At 34.0% G+C, this 14,409-nt stretch overlaps 4 protein-coding genes across 4 annotated transcripts; all 4 read right to left on the reverse strand.

Annotated features, from left to right (window-relative positions):
- Positions 1–13: 13 nt before the first annotated feature.
- LOC106117546 (uncharacterized) lies at positions 14–1,126 on the reverse strand. The gene has a single exon (XM_013311907.1). It carries the CDS (start codon positions 1,124–1,126, stop codon positions 14–16), a length of 1,113 nt encoding a protein of 370 aa, XP_013167361.1.
- A 1,156-nt stretch (positions 1,127–2,282) lies between these two features.
- On the reverse strand, positions 2,283–3,592 carry LOC106117547 (extensin-2). Its single transcript, XM_013311908.1, has 3 exons — positions 3,500–3,592; positions 3,104–3,158; positions 2,283–2,851 (listed from the first exon to the last, which is right to left on the reverse strand). Exons 1-3 carry the CDS (start codon positions 3,590–3,592, stop codon positions 2,283–2,285), a joined length of 717 nt encoding a protein of 238 aa, XP_013167362.1.
- Positions 3,593–3,973: 381 nt separating this feature from the next.
- On the reverse strand, positions 3,974–10,493 carry LOC106117548 (uncharacterized). The gene is made up of 7 exons (XM_013311910.1): positions 10,368–10,493; positions 7,182–7,318; positions 6,833–6,994; positions 6,454–6,644; positions 5,437–5,651; positions 4,800–5,003; positions 3,974–4,240 (listed from the first exon to the last, which is right to left on the reverse strand). The coding sequence occupies exons 1-7, from the start codon at positions 10,491–10,493 to the stop codon at positions 3,974–3,976; spliced, it is 1,302 nt and encodes a 433-aa protein (XP_013167364.1).
- Positions 10,494–10,674: 181 nt separating this feature from the next.
- Positions 10,675–11,423, reverse strand: LOC106117549 (leucine-rich repeat extensin-like protein 3). The gene is made up of 3 exons (XM_013311911.1): positions 11,392–11,423; positions 11,286–11,317; positions 10,675–11,192 (listed from the first exon to the last, which is right to left on the reverse strand). The coding sequence occupies exons 1-3, from the start codon at positions 11,421–11,423 to the stop codon at positions 10,675–10,677; spliced, it is 582 nt and encodes a 193-aa protein (XP_013167365.1).
- Between the last annotated feature and the right edge of the window lie 2,986 nt (positions 11,424–14,409).

Consider the following 14,409-nt stretch of genomic DNA (forward strand, 5'->3'; position numbering starts at 1 on the left):
ATACGAACATAAATTATACTAATAAGAAATAATATTGCATCTGTTGTGGTAAGTTTTCAATTTGCGGTGTTCTGTAATGCGTTTTCTCAGCAATAGTATAAGTCATAACATGGTTGACTGTCGCTGCTCCAGGTTCCACCTCATGATCAACATATATTTTAGATGAAATAGTTTCTTCAAATTCTTCACCAACTATTTCTGGTTCAGGTTCCAAATAATCATCAAAAGGTGATAGTGCATCAATAGAACAATACGGTCCATAATAATCCATAGGATTGTATGACACAGCGTCGTAAAAAGTTTGTTTTTGACTGACTGGTGGCGTTGGGATTTGAGTTTCGTATGGGGAATTGTAAATACTATTATAAGTGTACGGATCTACGTTATGTACATGATCGTACACTACATTTTTTGGGACATCTTCAACAGATAATGTCATATTTGATTGTGTTTCATTTTCTGATAGATTATAAGAATGTATCGGACATGTGTAATTCTCATTTTCTCTATTTCTTATACATTCAGAACTGTTATTTGTTAATGAGTTTTGGCTGCAATTTTTCAAATCACATGCGTCTTTTAAAATTGATGTTAATTCTTTAGCTTGTTCATTTGCGGCGACAGCTAATTCTGATAATATTTCAGTGTCAGGTGTAAATTCGATACCGTATTTATCAGCTATTTCTTGAGCTGACATCATCTTTTCTATAGCTATATTTTGATATTCGTTATTAGATTTAATATGCTTTAGTAATCTCCAAACTAATTTAGTACTATCCATTGGTGTGTCGATAGATCTTTTCTTTCTATTACTATCTTCAGTATTATTGGTTATACTTAAAGCATATGTTAGAAGATTAGCCATTTCATTTTGTATCGCGTTTGTTATTGATGTTGCCATTTCTTTTATTTCTTCTAATTGTTCTTCTGGTGATTTATCAGAATTTACAACTTGAGCCATCGATGCTGTTGATGTAGAGAATAAATCTGTATCAGGTACAATGAAAGTGTCTGCCCAATCTTTTGTTTCCTGTGAATTCGATTCTGTTGGATATATTTCTGTTATATTGTCATTTTCCTCAATATCTATGTCTCCATAAATTAAAGTACCCTGGAAAGAAAACATGATTATTATTAAAAAAAAATATCTCGAAGATCTCTTTCCTTCAAAATTTCTTTTATAAAGAGTAAAAATAAAGAATTTATAGAAACAGACGTATCTTACTAATATTATAAATGCGAAAGTTTATATGGATGGATGTTTCTTTGAAGGTATCTCCGGAACGCCTCAACGGATCTTGATGTAATTTGACACAGATATGGAACATAGTCTACAAGGACACATAGGCTACTTATTAAGTTTTTTTTATTCCGTATCAACGGAGTCGCGGGTTAAAGCTAGTATTAAATATTTTACATATTTACCTGTATTAATAATACTAAAATATAATGAAAGGGCGTCATGTTGAACACAATGTGATGACCTTTTTTCGTTCGTATGCTTTATATATAAAATTATCACTTAATGAAGTAACAATTTTGTTATTAAGGTAATTGTGATAAGTAAAGTTTGATAGAGTTCTTGCTTCAGTTGACAATTGAGTAATATTACTACATTATTATAAGTAACGTAATTATTGTACACTTTAATATAATATTTATTAACAAACAGTGTATTTTATAGTATTTATAGAATGGTCTATCCTAAGCGTTATTTCTAAACCTCGAAGGACCATCAGAGGAAACTCGAAGGACCATAAATCGTAAAACGAGTCCTTCAAGTAGCAAGAGTACGTTTTTTAAAGGCCGACAACGCATCAACAGTTATTCTAGTGTTTCGGATGTCCCTCGGCGTCGATGATCGCATCGATGTCCTTCCACTCTGTCCCTTCTATTATAAAAAATTAGCAAATATCTTGCCTACCAATAAACTTACGTTGTGATCGAATACATTAGTATTTTAAATTATTTCTTTGCCTTATCCCTTAACGACTTTTAACTTTTTTTTAATGTTTCTGCAAATGCATCCAGTTTTAAACAAAGTAAAAGTAGAATTCTTTAAGTAAGCTTAGAACTCTTTAAGTATTATAAAATAAACAAACAATTTCTTTGTATACCTTAGCCACTTTTATCTGAAAAGGTTAGGAATAAAAATTCAATAACATATTTCACGTTAAAAACATCATATTTTTAATGTTACATAATCAAAGACTAAATTAGTATTTAAACAATCACGAGTGTAATAAGTTAGCATAATTTATTAAAAACATATAATATAATAATTAAACATACTGTGGTGATATTGGAATCACTTCAGAATATCTGGGATATTGGGGCGGAGGCGTGGGATATACAAATGGTGGTTGTGGTGGTGAATGGTAAGGCGGTGGCTGAATTGCTGGTTGAGGATATTCAGGTGCTGCGAAATGCGGTTGAGGGTATGCCTTATAAGGCCAGGATGAATATGTTACAGGCTCGGGATACCCAGGGTATGTAGGCGATGGATAAGGATAGGGTGGATATGGTACACGTGGTGCAGGTGGATACTGAATGGGTATATACGCATGGGTAGGTGATCCATAATGGGGTACTGGGACTGGATATTCAGGTGGCGATTCTTGTGGTGGGTAATATGGAGGGGGTATTGTTGGTGCGGGATATGGTGGTAATGGTGGAGGGTAAGCGATTGGTGGCGTTGGGGATACGTATATCACTTGTGGCGATGGGGGTAGAACTGGTAAGTATGTTGGTGAGTAATATTGTGAGTCGTAAGATGTTGTATATTCATTCCCATTGGTTGATTCTGAGCTTTGACTCTCTGCGCTTGTTGACTTCGGTTTTGGTAGTAATGCTAAAAAATAATTGCATGATATTATTTATAGCCTAATGGTTAAGGGTACGGATTAACGATCAGGAGGTCGGGGGTTCGGATCCCGCCATTCGACTATTGTTGTAAACTATGTCTTAACACAAGCCTACAGCTTAGTTGGATTTAGTACAAGAAATATAAGTAAATTTACAAAAATCTGCTGATATTTTATACTAAAAAAAAGATATTAATTAGAGTAAGGTTATTACTTTAACAATAATAAAATAGACTTACACGATGAGTAAAGTGCTTCAAGCATTTGGTTCATTCTTTCATGAAGCGAACTCATCTGAAATAAAAAAAAACATGTCTTAACTGAAATTTCTTGACATACATCGAACACGACAAGAGAACGTGTATCAAACAATATGTTTCATTAAAGGTACGTGTACATTGGTCCGCGGTCCACCGCACGCACGGGCGCGGATGACACACGCAGCGCTATGTAAAATCATATAAAGCAAATTAAAATCCGTTGCGAGCCGTGCTTGCGCTGCGTCCTGCGCAGTCCAATGTACGCGTACCTTAAGACCTTTGTAGCTTATACCGTTTTACCCATTAAGAAGCACTTAAACACTATACTTAGTATAAGTACGACTAAATAGTATGAAAATAGACAAAGAAACTTACCTGTGTTTGCTGCAATTTCTGACATGGTGTCACCGGCGTCGCATAGGTTAGACCTAAGCTTAGGGCACTCAATTTTATTATTAATACCAGCATTTTTATTCAGATCTTTGTTACTTTACAACTACTAAGCTTGACTACTCCATATCTTTGAAAACATTGGACCTCTGTATCCTCATTATACTGATATTTAAAGGAAATAATTGTCTTGATAATGTAAAAACGTGATGAGATAAAAAAAGGAATAGAGTTTTAAGATAAGATTATTTATTGATAATAATTAATTGATAAGGACCGTTGATGATGCGTGAGGTTAACTATATTAGTTAATCTTAAACCACAGTTAAAAATGTAGACTGAAAATTTAAGGCTAATAAGTTTCGATTAAACGAGATAGATGGCGCTAAAAATAATACAAGCTATTTAGTGTAACAAACATATAATTCTACGAAACGTAGTATTAAGAATAGAGTTAGGTTATACTCCTTTTAATTTAGCAAAAATAATCTCTATGCCTAATATAAATAAGGACAAAGCAGTTCCAAGAACAGAGAGCGCTAATAATGGTGCGATATCACCAAACTTCACTCGTTCAGCTAATAACGCAGCTCTGCAAGGCGGTGGTCGAAGTCTCAGATTTGATACTAGGCGTTTAGTTAGACCTACTTCTGTCAACCAGCAACCTTTAGACCGGAGATATTCCAACCATTGCCCTCGTTTGGTTGTTGTCACCCATGTCACAGACTAAAAAAATAAATGTTTTTTTTTGTGATTAAAGATAAAAACAAATGAACACGCAGACACACTTTTTGATTACTACTTCAAAAATTACTGGACACGCGACAATCACGTGACATATTGAAAGTCATTTCACACACGTCAATTCGATGCATTTATGAAGTTCGTTATGGAATCGCTTCTAAGCGAATGTGAGGGCGTGAAGTGGAAGCAATTCCGCGTTTCGTCTGATGAGTGTGCGTCCTGGAAGCCAAAATTAGTCCTCTTTCCCTTCCCATCCTTTTTCTTATAAGGAAAGGATGGGACGTGGAAGTGGACTTTCCGGATGAGAGAATTCATGGAAAGGGAAAATATTTTCTTTCTGTGCATCCTCTCCTCCGTCGCATATGCAATTGCGTATGTCTATGGGCAACGGTCACTTCGCTATTTCAGCGATTTCAGGTGGCCGTTCGCTCATTTGCCACCTTATGATATAAAAAAAAACTTTGTCTAGCTCTCTGAACTTACAAGGAAACAATTCTACATCACACCATCAGAAGATCAAATAGTCAACTGTCAACTTTACCTCTGGTATAGTATCCACATACTGCAGCTTACAAAGCTGATCATCACTGAATGTCTTCAGATATGGGTATAGTTGGTTGTACTCGGTATGGTAGGCGGTGTACCCTCGCCTGATGAGGTCCACACCTCGCTCCATATCCACGTAGAAACGTGATGTAAGCTTCTTACTCTTTAAATACTCTAATTCGTCCCAATTGGTTTCCACCTGGTTATGTTTTGTAGTTTAAAATTTGCGCATCAATAAAATGACCAAAGGATCCTAAACAATTGAAGAAATGACAAGCAATTCTGCTTTTTACGAAATCTAGGTAACTAGGTGATAAGATGATTAAAACAGTAGCTGTCGCACGCGACTCCGTCCGCATGGAATGAAACAAAACTTAATTAGTTTCCGGCAATTATTCGAATTTTTCTCACCTTTTAAACCTTCCCTAAACCTCCATTAACATTTCAAGACTAAGATAAGATAAATCCGTTCAGTCGTTCTCAAGTTTTAGCGAGACTAACGAACAGCAACAGTCACTCAGAGTTCCTTCGTGTAGGATTCTCATTATGAATCTACACTAAGATTCTCCCTTAGTGATAATTAAACAACTCTTATATCAGAGTGTCAGTAAAAGATAACAAAAACAACTCACATCAAACATTAAATAACGCATATAATCATAATCCTCTGACGCGATAGCATATTTGGAGTCGGCAAGCGCTCGCAGCGAGTCCGGACCACTTCGCCCTGTGCTCATCAGATCTGACACTATAGCTGAAGTATAGTACGCGTGAATCAACATAGAGAACACAGATACCACCACGAATGTCCATCTACCTGATGCACCCTCGGGTACTGCGCTTGCATCTGACGAAAAATATTTCAACAGATAAGTAAAGAAAATTACAGCAGCGTATTTAAAGAAAGCAAACGACCAATTAATTTTACTAATATTATAAATGCGAAAGCTCATGGAGGGATGTTGGTGAGAAGGTATCTTCGGAACGGATTAACTAATCTTATTGAAATTTGACACAGATGTAGAAAATAGCCAGAAAGAACAAATTACTACTTATAAAGTTTTTTTTTAATTACATGGGGATGGAGTCGCGACTGACTACTAGTACTATTACTAAAATATGAAATTCATCGCAGATATTAGACATCTGCTTTAAATTGAAAAGAAGATGTTAGTAATACATCGACAGCGTTTAAGGGATAGAAGAGAAAATGTACAGAAAAAGATTATTTCCATTTCTTATTAATCCCACCTATAGCTAACCACTTTAATTTTCCCATTCATTCACGATAGAATTTATTTTGAAACATGCCGTGATATCTTAAATAATAATTATTTTAGGCTGAGTAATCGAATGCTTATTGTTTACGTTTTATTTAGCAATTCTCACGTATTGCATATTTTACAAATGAGTTTTTATTTCTTAGAACTCCGTCCACTCAGATTTAAAACTTAATTAGTAGCTTATCTGTTCTTCCAGACTATGTTCTATATCTATGCCATATTTAATCGAGATCCGTTGTCCGTTCAGATGATACCTTCTAAGAAACACCTATCTATCAATTCATCAAAACAATCGCATTTATAATATTAGTAAGATAACAATGAAATCTCCCTTAGTGATGTATTAACGACTCGTGAAAACCACACCTTGTTGTAAATAAGTAGCCAGCACAGCCATAATCGCTCCTTCTTTCTCAACAGGCTTCACAGCGGTCACTCTCTGTGCTATAGTCATAATTAAGACAAAACCAAAGCATGTCAACCAAACTGCAGCAGTGAATGGTACCACGAACATATTACTGCTACTCTCACGCTCAGATAGATACGTGAAACCAACGCTGAAATATCAACAAGTACTTTTAGAAAGACAATTATTATGGTCTAAAAATAGATGGCGCTGTTATAAACATTGGTGTGAAACTGATAATTTAAAATTAAACCCATGACGTGTAAGTAGCTGACGACACGATTAGCGACTTATACCACAATGAAAAAGAAAAAGAAATTTATTAAACTTATTTTGTACCGAAAAGGCCATATAGGTAAAGCGTAGTCAAGTCGAGTGATCCTATTGGGCAGGATCCGTAACACTCCACCGCCAAGATCAGCACTGCCGTACGACAACATTAGTAACATGCTACTATTGTGGATTTCGGTACTCCATAGCTCCGTTGGGTACAACACGTCCCTGATAAACATTAACTTAAGTCAATTATTTAACCTACTGGTCCAAATCGACCTGCCACACATTGGTTGAGAGGTTGTTAAGGGGACATTTCGACCTGACGGTAAACAACCAAGGGGTACCAACCTGGGGAACAATATAAGTCGAATGTGATACAATAATATCTATTTTAAAATATTAATTAACTAACGTAGCGTTAAGTGCTTCGGTTAGTAGGACTGAAGCTCCGTATGCACATCGAACTCCTGTATCATGTTCTGGCATTGATACATCTACCAAGTAATCCTTGAATGTACCATTGTACCGATCTTCAGAGTATTGTCCTAGCTGTTATAAGAAATTTATATAAGTTTACTTCAGATTTAATTATCATAATTAAGAAATTAATTGGCACAAAATATATTACACGATATACTTTCATCTTGATACAATTAAAATCATAAAAAAATTACAATAGTGAAAAGGACGCGTCACGTTTGGTCTAATTTCGTTACAAGAAAGAGACGAAAGACATAAAACGTATTGAGTAAAAGAGAACACATGATAGAAAGTGTTGGAATACAAAAGTAAAGGAATCAATTACGTACATTAAATATAATATTATTTTCAGATTTTCAAAGGAATTCAACTTATTAGAAGATACATACGGGAGTAGCAATTCTTAAAGGATATTGCTTCAAGTCTAAACGGCGTTGTATTCTCTCTCGTCCGTGTGTTATTTGTATTCCTGATAAATTCCAATAAGCCCAAACATATGTGGACACACCATCACGGGGGTGGATGTATACATCGTCATAGAAAATTTGCGAGAGAACTACAGCGGTTTCTGTAACATGTAGATATTTTTTGTTTATTCTAACACGTCTTACTGTAAATTTCTAACAAAAAAATCTCCGTGTAAAACATCGTCATCCCTGTCAGATATAACAGTACGATTTTAACGAGGATTTTAGTATCGGAAATCAATGACTAATCTTGCTAGAGATAGTCCATTTAAAACTAAACTAAATAGCCTATGTTATTTGATTTTAAAAGAGAGGGGTACTTTTAGACATTATTAATTACAATCCTTTGGTGCGAATGGCGCGCTTTCATTGCAAAGTCAAGTGTCAGAATGATTAGTGAGGGGACATAGATGTCGACATTTTAGTAAGGCTAGTGTTGTGCCAGTACACCGGTTCAGTGTTGGATTTTCTTCCTAACAGGAATAAATTTAAAATCAGATAGTTTTTAGGTTATGCGGAATAAATAAAATCTAACATTTTCTACATTTATTAAGTCTAGATTAAAAATTTTAATGTACTTAAAGATGATGAAAAAGGAAGATTTAATATTTTTTTTAAATTGAAATCTTACCGTTTAAGTTTGTGATATTTTTAATTTTCTCAGTTCGTAATAACACCACGTCTGCATCGTATCGAGTATTTAAAAGGAACTGTGGTATTTTATTTATAAAAACCCATTTGTACCATTGTGAAAAATGTTTTGGTCGTAGCTAAAAACAAACAAATATCAGAAACAAAGTTTAATTCTCTTTCAATTCTTGCCAACTAGCTGTCACCCGTGACGTCCGTTAAAAACTTAAGTAGCCTATGTGTTCAACCAGACTATGTTTTACATCTATACTAAATATCAGCCTTTCTATAAATACTTTTTAACAAACATTCATCAATCCAAACATTCCCATTTATAAGTAAGATAAGACGTCAACCGGGGATAGTGTAGCTTCCCAACTGTGAAAGAATTTAACAAATCTGTTCGTTAGTTTCGGATCTTATTCAAATAAAAAAAATCCTTTTCCTCTTTGTAATATTAAGGTACAGCCTTGATGATTATGACATAAGTACTTTGGCATGAATTGCGCGCTTTCGTTACAAAGTCAAATGTTCCTAACGGTGGTACTACACTACTTTCTTTCCTTAGACAGATTATACATACCTTTGAATAGTCTTGTGAACTCGGTATATACAATATGCCGTAGAAATGATTATTGTTTTCCAAATCTAAGAGAAAGTTATTGCAAGAAAATGTTACGGTCATGCCGTAAGTAGAAAACTGTTTGACAAAATTGACACGATCTGAAAAAATTATATATTTTTACATACATTATGATAGGTACAGTATGTTCAAAATTTGAAATCCATAATTTCTCTAATCTAATGTAGACGTGTTCACTATTTATTATTTAACTACGTTGTACTAAGCCTAATTTTAGTCCTCTTTCTCTTCCCACCCTATTTCTTATAAGGAAAGAATAGGAAGTGGATTTTCCGGATGAGAGGATGCGTGGGAAGGGAAAGTATTCTCTTTCTGTGCATCCCTTCCTCTGTCGATTAACGGTAGGCAACGAATCTGTAATTGCATATGTCTATGGGCAACGGCCGTTTCAGGTTGCCGTTCGCTTGTTTGCAATCTTATAGTATAAAAAATTTAGATTTATTAAAAAAAAAAAATTAAACTCACCACTTGCTGGCCAACAAGTTAAAACTATAATACTTCCAACTAGTTTGAACCTAAATAAATCTACAATAGCAGGAATAAGCATTGTCAAATTCATATTTAGTAAGAAAATTTTTAGCTCAAATTTGAAATACCCAAAAATAAATCTATTAGAAAATATTCTAGTCTTAATACTTGAAACTAGATGTTGTGGATTAAAAACTATTTCGAACACTAATATTGACGTAACGAAATATTGTAATATTATATATATGTCAAAAAAGAAGTGACACTAGAGTTTAAAAAAAGTAAGAAGGTGTTGCTGCAATGTAACCTGGAATGTGAGAATTCGTTTTATTGCCAAGATCCCTCACACTAGACATAAACTAACTGCAATTTAGTATAATTATTTTATTTTATCGTATTTGAAGCATTCAAATAATACGTTATGCAATAATATCTGGTTTTAACGAATGTCGTGTCATTTGATTTTCGTATGAATAATAAATCAAATTATAGGTTTACAATGCAGTTCAAGTAAATCGTCTATGTTGTTAGAGGTTATAAATTATTGAACAGAGTAAACTGCAATTAATTGTTATTATTCCTTTTAGTCTGGAATTATGATTCGTGTACATACGTATTGAAATTTATTACTAATAATAATTCCAATTCCCATTTTCCTTTTCAATGAAATTAACATGTTAATTAAATATTCCGTAATGTTACAGGATGTTTTTATTCATTGCACATTTTTGTTGGATGCCAACATCCATCATGTTCGAAATATAAATGATTAAAAAAAGGAGATTAAATAAACCAGATTCTTGTTATATCTGTGTTGTTTTTTAAATCATCTTCTTTCTCAGCCATAAGTTGCCCACTGCTGGGCATAGGCTTCCCCCAAAGGTCGCCAACATGACCGGTCATGTGTTACCTGCTTCCAGGACGCTCTCGCAACCTTGACCAGGTCATCAGTCCATCTTGCGGGAGGCCTGCCCACGCTGCGTCGACCTGTTCGTGGCCGCCACTCTAGGACTTTGTTGTCCCATCGACCGTCCATTCTGCGTTTTTTAATCAGTTATAGCCAATAAAATTAAAACAATACGTATTATTCAATACTTTATTAATATATTTCTCTTTAAATTAATAAATAATAATTCTAAAACATTAATTGAAATGTACAAAATACTTAAATCTTAATAGAAATGATTCACTTCATTTGAATTGATTTAAAAAATCATCTACAAATAATGACAACTGCATTTAGGTAATTCAATGGGTTTTGGTTCCAAAGTTACAGGCACGGGAGGTGGGACCATGAACGCTGTCATAGGCAACCCTGGAGGTGGAGGCGGGCAGCATGAACATGGAGGAGGTGCTGGAGGTACAAGGGATATCACTAGAGGAGCAGGCGCAGGAGGTGGCAGGCACATTGGCGCGGGTGGAGGAGGTAAAAACATAGGTGCGGGAGGTGGAGGTGGGAGCATTATCGGTGGTGGAGGTGCTGAGAATACGAATGGTGAAGGAGGTGCAGGAAGTATCATTGGTGGCTGTGGGAGACACATGGGCTGTGGTGGGGGTGCTGACAGTACGATGGGTGGTAGAGATGGCAGTGCGGGCGGTGGCATTGGCAGGACCATAGGTGGAGGTGGCGGTGGTAGACAGCCTGGTGGTGGGGCAGCAGGCATGAGGACTAGAGTTGGAGGTGGAGGTGGAGGCCCGCAAACTCCACATTTACTACAATGCCCCTCTTTCTTTTCTGAAAATGAATTTTATTTGTTAATCATCATCTTTAGCCAGAGATTAATTAACTAGTGGTGATGTAAATTAGATTTGATGACTGAAACCTTACCTAATTTAGCAGCAAGAAGTGGTTTCAGTAATCTGAAATAAACAATATCATAATTTTAATTATTTTCATAATGATCATGATAATCTGGGATTTGAAAATTACTTACGAAGCGAGGACAGACTTTTTGCATTCCTTCATTTCCTTTAGTGCCTCTAACTGTATGAAAAAAAAATATAAAAACTATTAATTAGATATTGTGATAGTTTACTGTCTAAATATTTTCTTAAAAAAACTATATTTTTTGCATAAATCAGAAGAATTTATTTCCTTGAACACTATTTGTAAATTTACTTATGCAATTGACAACTGTATCAAGGAAGAATTTAGGTTATACCGTATCACGGAAAGTTCTTTACAAAGCGAACAAACCGATACTTTATATACGTAAGTAAAACCGTAGGTCAGAGTTAGTTTACATACCAAACATATTCCTTTATCACTGCAAGCTTTTACGTATATCGATGTTAATAAAACAACGGTTAATGAGGACCAAAACAGTTTTCGAACCTTCATTTTAACTCTTTGCGAGTGAAAAAAATATTATGCTTTTAAAAAAATGTTCATACGTATATATGTAGTCGCTAAAGATATTTCGTACATAAATGATATTGCATTAACTATGTAGTAATTAAAAATAAGTTTTCTACAAGCAAAGATTGAACGTGATGATTATTTAATTTAACGATGTTTCTTATCATGATATAATTGTTAACAATTTTACGATATTATGTAATTATTGAATAAAAATAACGAATTGTTTCAAAGATTTCACAATATTATTATGTTCAATCTCTCCAATTATATTATTTTACCGAACTTTTAATATTATTCATAGCGTTTTGGTTAAAAATGCTCATTTTTTTTTCTTTACTTGTCAGAGTTACTGTCTATCATCCCAGTACTATTTAGCCAGTTACCTTTATACACAGATAGGCTATAAGCCATTTAATTTTGTGCCTATTTGATTGTCGCCATTTTGGCGCTGACATTAGAGTTTGTTAGCGGTAGTGAAGATGCGATCTCATAACAGAGATAGAATAAATTTTCAGTAATCATGAACAAGTATGTTTAAGTCGGATTGAAGAAAAAACTGTCATTTAAAGCGACGGCTTATCCATATAATATTAGAGATTAACGTATCGTTTTTTGTTAATCACATGATTTTTGCAATAAAATTTAATAGATGGCGCTTTATTAAATGCCAATAGTAAACTTTTCTTTTAGCCGACCTTATGTCAGTGGGATAAGGGCATGAAGATTATGACTTAAGATACTATTAAAGAGAACCCATGATTTAAGTAGAGTATTAAAACTATAGATTTTGACTACCGTGATACATGTATTGTCATCCCTTACTTTCTTATTAGATAAACAAAGACAACAATATGTGTCATTTTTACATCTTGTATATTGCTTGTATCTTTTATAATGTTGGTAGCATTGTAATTGTATTGTTCGAATTACATCGTAATATTTTTTTATGATTGCAATTGTTTTCTTTATACGTGATCAATCAGATGCTAAAGATAAAGGTTGCATTGTTATTACGAAAAACCTTAAGTTATAAGAGGCCCTGCAACTTATTATCGACTTAAATCGTTGCCTTTAAAATACAAGATGGCGGGATACACTTTACAAACGATACGAAGTATAATAATTTTCTCCTTTATTTATGTAAGTTTTTACTTTTTTTAATATGAAATTGAGAAAATTGTTTAAATAAAGTAATAGTCTTGAAATATCTTAGAGGCTCAAGGTCATCCTTGCGCAGTGTCCTCCTCCCGCATCCCAGTAAGCCCCGATACACCTAAAATTGTGTTCTGCGCAGCGTCATCAGCCAAGATATCTAAAAACATTTATACAAAATGTATTAAATACTAGCAATGGACCGCGACTTCGTCTGCGCGAAATTAAAAAAAAAATTGTAGCCTATGTGTTCTTCCAGATTATGTTCCACATCTATGCCAAATTTCATCATGATTCATTTAGCCGTTCTGTAGATACCTTCTTACAATCCATCCATCTAAACATTCGCATTTATATTAGTAAGATCTGCTTGATAATAAAGTTAATATTTAAATGATGTTTTAATCATTATGAACGACAATAGCATAAATCTTTTAGGGTATTGACACCCAAAAATTAACATTTTTGTCCATTAATCAAGATGACAAACTTTATTACAATTTTTAATTATATATATTGTTTATTTCAGGTTCAATTAAGTCATGGATTGTACTACGAGACGATGTCAAAGACTTGCATACGACGTTTACCTTTTAAAATAAAAAACGTTTCCACGAAAGAAATTAACGTATGCCCATCGAAAAGTTTAGAATTACAACCGAGAATGATTTCTAGAAATTCACCGCAAGTAAGAAAAAGAAGGTCATTATTGTTACCTGGGTTACCTCTTTTGCCTTTGTTACTTCCACCTATAATACCTAAATTACCTCTTCTTCCTTTACCAATTTTACCTCCTCCTTTACTTCCATTGCCTAAATTAAAGACTTTAAAACCTTTAAAAGTTCCAATACTAAGCAAAAGGTCGGTGTTTAAAGGGGGGTCGAAATTAAAACCTATTAAAGTTCCCGGATTAGATTTAAAATCTGGTAAAAGAAGAATATTACATCACCTAACTAAATTAAAAAGGAGCGGTTCTTTGAGTACAGCTGAATATTTACGTTTGAGAAAGAAATTATTAAGATAAAAAAATGAAAAGGAATTGAAATACATATTAATTTGTATATACTATAAATAAAAAGGAAAGATTTGTTTGTTTGCATTGAATAGGCTGCGAAACTATTGATTCGATTTTCGAAATTCTTCCACTGTTGGGAAGCTACACTACTTACTACATATTTTTTAATTCTGCGCGGGCAAAGTCACGGGCAACTGCTAGTTGAGTCATAAGATAATCGAATGAATTAATTTTATGTTTAAAACAGTGATGTTATTTATTTTATTTATTAAGTGAATCCTCGATTTCGTGGGGTAATTAAAGTACTGTATGAAAATGTCATAAAATTTTATTTTTTTTATGCTCCTATAATTTATGATGTCCATGATAATTTCTATTTACGTTTTGTTTAATTGGAAAGTGCGATTTAATCTTCGTTGATAA

Source organism: Papilio xuthus, unplaced genomic scaffold, assembly GCF_000836235.2.
Source record: "Papilio xuthus unplaced genomic scaffold, Pxut_1.1 DF827679.1, whole genome shotgun sequence".
Taxonomy (NCBI): domain Eukaryota; kingdom Metazoa; phylum Arthropoda; class Insecta; order Lepidoptera; family Papilionidae; genus Papilio; species Papilio xuthus.

Excerpts from the sequence above, each read along its gene's own strand:
- LOC106117546 (XM_013311907.1), bottom strand. The coding sequence starts at position 1,126 with ATGTTTTCTTTCCAGGGTACTTTAATTTATGGAGACATAGATATTGAG.
- LOC106117547 (XM_013311908.1), bottom strand. The coding sequence starts at position 3,592 with ATGCTGGTATTAATAATAAAATTGAGTGCCCTAAGCTTAGGTCTAACC. Across the intron at positions 3,159-3,499 it reads AGAAATTGCAGCAAACACAG|ATGAGTTCGCTTCATGAAAG; the intron begins GTAAGTTTCTTT and ends TTTTTATTTCAG. Across the intron at positions 2,852-3,103 it reads TGAAGCACTTTACTCATCGT|CATTACTACCAAAACCGAAG; the intron begins GTAAGTCTATTT and ends ATTATTTTTTAG.
- LOC106117548 (XM_013311910.1), bottom strand. The coding sequence starts at position 10,493 with ATGGACGGTCGATGGGACAACAAAGTCCTAGAGTGGCGGCCACGAACA. Across the intron at positions 7,319-10,367 it reads CGAGAGCGTCCTGGAAGCAG|CTAGGACAATACTCTGAAGA; the intron begins GTAACACATGAC and ends TTCTTATAACAG. Across the intron at positions 5,004-5,436 it reads TGCGTTATTTAATGTTTGAT|GTGGAAACCAATTGGGACGA; the intron begins GTGAGTTGTTTT and ends AAACATAACCAG.
- LOC106117549 (XM_013311911.1), bottom strand. The coding sequence starts at position 11,423 with ATGAAGGAATGCAAAAAGTCTGTCCTCGCTTC. Across the intron at positions 11,318-11,391 it reads AAAAAGTCTGTCCTCGCTTC|ATTACTGAAACCACTTCTTG; the intron begins GTAAGTAATTTT and ends TGTTTATTTCAG. Across the intron at positions 11,193-11,285 it reads ACTTCTTGCTGCTAAATTAG|AAAAGAAAGAGGGGCATTGT; the intron begins GTAAGGTTTCAG and ends ATTCATTTTCAG.